Source organism: Alosa sapidissima, chromosome 17 (assembly GCF_018492685.1).
Source record: "Alosa sapidissima isolate fAloSap1 chromosome 17, fAloSap1.pri, whole genome shotgun sequence".
Lineage (NCBI taxonomy): Eukaryota > Metazoa > Chordata > Actinopteri > Clupeiformes > Clupeidae > Alosa > Alosa sapidissima.
The window spans coordinates 5,071,774-5,077,989 of record NC_055973.1 but is presented as its reverse complement, the minus strand read 5'-3'; the positions used below and the strand labels follow the sequence as shown (position 1 = coordinate 5,077,989).

General features: G+C 42.0%; 1 protein-coding gene across 1 annotated transcript in view; it reads right to left on the bottom strand.

Moving 5' to 3' along the window:
* The window catches only part of pou6f2 (POU class 6 homeobox 2), a 105,118-nt gene that overhangs the window by 97,897 nt on the left and 1,005 nt on the right, over positions 1 to 6,216 (bottom strand). The window contains exons 2-3 of the mRNA XM_042068332.1: positions 5,991 to 6,102; positions 2,611 to 2,744 (exon numbers count right to left, since the gene is read on the bottom strand). Coding sequence (XP_041924266.1) covers positions 2,611 to 2,744; positions 5,991 to 6,048 — 192 coding nt within the window. The 5' untranslated portion in view covers positions 6,049 to 6,102. The remainder of the gene's footprint in view (positions 1 to 2,610; positions 2,745 to 5,990; positions 6,103 to 6,216) is intronic.

The window sequence follows — 6,216 nt, the reverse complement described above, 5'->3', positions numbered from 1 at the left end:
AATCCAGTTGCCAAGTCTGACAGGGCTCAGGATTTTTTCCACTAGCCTTTCTTGTAATGGGAATCCATTATTCTTAGTAGTTTCATCGTGTGAGGAGGGGGGGGGGGGGGGGGGGCATAGCCCACATTCTTTATGGTGAAACAGAAAAGTAAAAAATGTTTGCTGTGCTACCATTGTAGAACAGCTTTGTAGGGCTTGATACCAACACCTGACTAGCTTCCATGTCCAGGGGTTGAGGGGTTTAGAGGGTGGTTATACATCTATTATGACTGGTGAAGGTAGACACTGAGATTAGTGGTGCCAAGTGCTGAGGAACGAACCACAGACAAAAAGGGTCTGTGACTCAAAAACGTGTTCTGTGGGGCAGTATGGTCAAAATATTGTACACAGGGGGGAAATCTGTTGTTCACACTGTTGTACTCTCCAGAATGTGTAAATGATTGATGATAAACGAGTGTATGCGGTGGGACAAAACACATCAGACCCATGGTGGTGATAGCATCTCTGCTTTTGACAGTTGCAACATTCCAGTTTTGTGTAAAAACACTTAAATATGCAGTCTTAAATAATTTAATTTACTGTGTTGTTAGTTCAACAATCTGGGTGAAGTTGACCAGTCTGGTTTCTAAAAGGAAATCCACAATGCATTGAAGCAGCTGTCCCACACCTAGCTTTAGTCCCACAACTCCAATTCTGACAATGACAGTATGGATAACTCTGTTGAAAAATCAATACTGCAGTCTATAAAACAGGCCTGATGTTCAAATAAGAGAGCCTATTGTAAAATGAGCTGAGGAGGAGTTAGAGAGAAGGAGAAACAGGGGTGATAGAGAAGACAAAACGCGTGAAGGGAACCATTTCTTCTCAGCTTTGTGTAATTCATAAGGAGGCTCTTCAACAGACAGTGTTTCTTTTCCCTTTCACACACAGTCCGCTCTGCTTCCTCCAGGGACCACAAATGGTAAGTATATGCACACACACACACACACACACACACACACACACACACACACACACACACACGCACACTATACTACCACTGAAGGTGTGAAAATCTGATTTCCCAAAAAGGCTCAGTAATTCTCCACAAAGGGAGAGACCCGATCGATAAATCATTGCTAAGTAGATTGTAAAGAAAAATATATATATCTCGAGTCGAGCCTGGCAACAATGCATTAGGAAATCTCCAAAAGATGGAGGGAGAGGGAGTGAGAGAGGAAGGAGGGAGGAAGGGCTCAATCACTGTAAACGAGTGGACTCTCATCCCTTTAGCACCCAGTCTGACTAACGCCACATTGTGGACAGCAGCAGAGAGGTCTGCTATAAACACCACAGCGCCTGTGGGGGCAAGTGGGAGCAGAGCAGGGGGATGACTGTCAACGTCCCTCCTCATCACTGACATGGACGAAGTGACACAAACGGCCCTCTAGGTCAGACACTAAGAGAAAAAGATGGAATGGGGAGATGGGGAGAGAGGGGGAGGGGGCCCCAGTAGGATCTTTTGTATTAATATACTAAAACTGATTGGACACAAAATTGGACAGTCTCATCCAAGCCCTGGGGATATTTAAAGATTTGGCTTTTAATTGCATGACATATCCTTAAAGTGCTGACATCTCCACCCCTAATTTGCCTGTCTTGGCATATTTAACAGCAAGCCACTGAATGATTGGGACTTCTTTAAATGATTCACTTCATTGGTTTTTACAAGCTGTGGTCATTAAGTGTGTAATATATCCTAATTGCCATAGGGGGCTATGGGCCAGTGATTCTAGCTGGAGGTGGTGTTGATGTTGAGAGGCCCTAATTACAGGGAAGGTGTGTGGCAGGAAAAATAAGACATTGTCCTCCACTGTGCAGGGGCAATTAATTTTATTATCAGGCTAATGCTGTGTAAAAAATAATAATTAATAGAAATATTATGTTTTTCCCCCCTTCCATGATTCAAACAAATTACATGCCCTTGACACATCTATTTATACAAGCTTTGCATGTGATTTATGCCTCACTTAATGAACTCAAAATTCCTTGGTTGAACGAATACAGAGAGCATATCATTAGCTGAGGCCAAAGCCCAATAGGCCACAGCCTGAGTGTGGTATGATGTAATGTGCTTCAGAAAGAAAACACTAGTTTCTCTCCACACAGAGACCAATGGTCCATTTCAGTGTACATCTTCATAGAACTGCTCTAGATATTTACGATGACCTTTGACAAAAACTACTACTACATGTAAACAAAGTGAAATGTAGTGAAATGTTTTTTTTTTTTTTTTAAATAGTTTTAATAGAACTTTCTGTGACTGGCTCATTGTTATTGGGCCGATATTACACTGTCATATAACACCGTCTGCATAACTAAAATAAATAGTTTGTAGTCCCTCACATCTATCTACAAGTGTCTGTATGTCCTGAACATAAAAATGTGGAGCAGACGAGGTCCAAAAACCATTCGACCACAATACCCTTTGCTAACACTATGCTGTATATAACTCCCTCAGAACATATACTCATTTCCAAAGAGTGGTTAGCTTTAAAAAATGGCAAAGCCCTGTAACACATGTGCAGCGGGAGACTGCTGTCACAGCCAGCCGAGCTTTGACAAGCATACCTGTGGACGCCTGTGGATCCCAGGTCTCTCTGCCATTCCCGACACATCGGCATGGAGTATCGACCACCCTGGAATTGCTTGGATCCGAGGTAAATGTGTTGATTGTCTCCCAGCAGGCCGTGCTTCTACCTGCACTGTGGGGAGAAGGCAAGTGATGAGAGGGTCACGAGTGGCCATCGACCCCCCTCCCATTCAAAACAAAACCTCCCTTCACACGCCCCCTACCTGAGGCAGGACGGGGCTACAAGGCAACATCGATCTGGGGAACTGAGGCTGGAGGCTAGGAGGGGGGGGGGGGGGGGGGGGGTTTGAGCTGGCAGCAAGGCAAAGTGAGGCAGAATAGGACATGGTAGAATTCACCAAGGCACTCTCTCTCTCTCTCTCTCCATCTCTCTGTCTCTCTCACAGTGGACATCACGCAAGGGTCCTTGGAGGGAGAGCACCAGAGTCACACCCCGGGTGATGAGAACGGCTCCACAGACACACATGGGACAAATCTGGACCTTGCGACTGCCTAATAGCTTGGAGATATCAGATCAGCCGAGGCTTATTACATACTTTTTCTCCATCTTTGCAAATAAAACATTCTTATCAGGAAATAAAACCTGAAATATCTTTGTTTTATAAGCAATCTATGCATATATATGGCTATTTAACCACAAAATCACATTTAATCTAGCAAGACGAACACCACATTTTTTAAGGGGAACAATACTTCAGCATTATGAAAACAGAACGTCAGACAGAAGGGAAGGGGAGAGGGAGATGTCCTAATCCCTATACTGCTGACATATTAATAAATCATAGACTGATGCGACGCTCGAGCTGAAAGTGACAAAAGCTGGCTTTCGGTGCGCCAGAGAGAGAGAGGGGCCGCGGGGGGTTGCGGCAGGAAGATGGAGGTGTGTGTCAGCTGCCGCATCACAACATCCGCCGCCATGCGCTTCGTAAAGGTCACTTCCTAAAGAGGACAACTCTCCACTCCTGTCCCCGGCCCAGTGGCAACGGGGCCTGGTCCCGTGAGAGATGACAGCAGCCATACAGGACATAATGGAGTGGAGGACAGTATGTACATATGCAGCGCAGTCATGACATAGCACAACATAATAGAGAATGCAGTGGAGGTGTTGTGGTGGAAGCACACAAGGATACAGGATGAGGTCAAGATGGGAGATCGGTTTGCTGAGGCTGAAGTGTGAATGTCAAGCCATACAAGAACATTCATTTAAAGATGAACTACTAGCTGCCATAAAAAATATTACTTCAAGGAAAAGATTAATTTAGTATTTGGCAGATTGGTATGTGGATATCCTGCAACAGATGTAACACCTCTATTATAACTAGGGATGCACAATATTATCAGTACGACATTGGTATCAGCATCGGCTCATATCAACATTTCTGTAGATATTCCTGGTAGAATCGGCAAGTCTATAATAGGCACAACCTACTTGGGTTTTAGAGGAAGTATCATACAAATCATATCAAATATTTTTTTTTTTTTAAATATTTTTTTATTTGAAAGTGCCATGTATTAATGTATTGTGCCATCACATTGCAATGACAAAGTTTAGGAATGAGAATGGATGTTTTATGCCTGTATCTGCAATCTGCATCAACTAGGTTAGGCAACCACAATACGCGTTTAATTCGAGTGCAGGGCAGACCCTTAAAGGATATAAAAAGATGTGTATTGGTATCAGCATCGCCAACATGACTTTGGAAATATTGGGATAGTGAATATCGACAAAAATCCAATATCATGCATCCCTAGTTAGAACAGTTGCTGTTAACTAATGTTTCATTTTTACAATATCTCACAGTTTTCAAACCCTTTTAAAATATTGCACTGAAGGTAAACACTTCTAAAATACTGCTCTATATTTCTGATTCGTTATAAATCCTGCATTTCTCTGGTCAAAATGGCTACCATTAGCCTACCTTGGGACACCTTGGATGTTAAGATGGTGTTTTGAAATGAAATGAACAGGACATTAATCCTCAATAATTCACCGACTGCCTGCAGGCATATTGATGGTAGCCAATGAGGCGATAAGCAGTGAAATACCACAGCGCTCCTCATCAATTATTAGATAGTTATCCTTAGTGAATGGATGCAGGAGTAGTCAGTCTACCACCTGGGGGCTTTTCAACTATTTAAAGGGTACTTAGTGAAAATACTATGCACATATACCACTACACATACATCTAGCCATTACACATTCATGAGAGTCACATAATGTTACATATACCATATCATTTCTGGCAGCTGCTTCTTGTAGACTATGGCCTATGATATAAAGACAGTCACACAAGTTCAGTCATGACAAGCTTGATGAGTGATTAAGGAATGAGATATTCACTACTGACAAAATAGTCTGATACTACCTGTTATAGTGATAGGTGTATCTAACTGCACAGGGTGAAGTATACCACAAGTGATACCTTTTGAACTTCATGTCTCTGCTACCCCTACCTCACTCTAATGACATGTTCAGGTAAAATGGGACAGTCAGTTATGGCCATGGGAGGGACATGCTAAAAACTACATAATCATGTTTTTTCTGGACTATTGTGACAATCATTACATCATCTTCAATGTTTTGCTATTATTAGATTATTATAATCATCTGTTAAACTATATATGTGTGGCACAAGGTTTTTGATTTATTGGCTCCCAATGGCTTAGAGACATGCCAATTTTACATAGACAAATAGACGGTTTTAGCTGATTTTTTGTCACAATTTACCTGATGCAGTAACTTAAAATCATTTTCCATAAAAAAATATGGTGTATTGCTAAAATATGGTTTATAACCATCCATAAAATATCACATACAATCATGTTTTGTGTTAATCAATGCTTTAGCTGCAGTGCCCTTATTATCATCAACACAAAATCAACATTTTTTTTCAGGGGATTTTCTTGCAAGTTCTGGGTCTAGTGTTATTTTTTATCGTAACCCCACCAATCCTTGATATCGCAGACCAATCAAAATGATTGTTTCTAATAAAGGACGTGTAGTTACCATATAATAACATGATTAGTGATTGGCTTTTAATATTTAAATTGCCCAAGATGTAAAACCTTATTTGTCCCATTTTTGCTGATTTCACCCTATATGCAAAGTTGCCTACAGGTTATCTGAAGGAAGCTTCATCCACAATACAGTCATTCCCTAAAAGAATTGCATGTAGGCCTATATGCATAGGCTATCATCACACTCTATATATAGCCACACGGCAGCACAATCTACCTGTTCAAGTTTTACTGTAGAAAAGTTACTTAACGGCTCCTCAAGGCAATGTGCATGGACAGCAGAGACATTGTGGTCTAACAGTCTGCATTAGGCCTAGAGTAGCCCTATCCTGGAACATACCTGTGTGCCTCGATGAACCGAAGCTGCCACCGGCCATCTGCATAAACGTATGGGACATATATTGACAGCCTGTCGTGAACGATTGGTCCTAGCTGCAGTCTACGGGAGCAGGCTGCAACAAATCAAAACTGAGTCTGTCTGGGTCCATTTCATCACAAGCCACTAGCCATCCTCTTCACGTGTGCATAGAAAACATCACATAGCCCACGCATGGCCCTGGCATTAA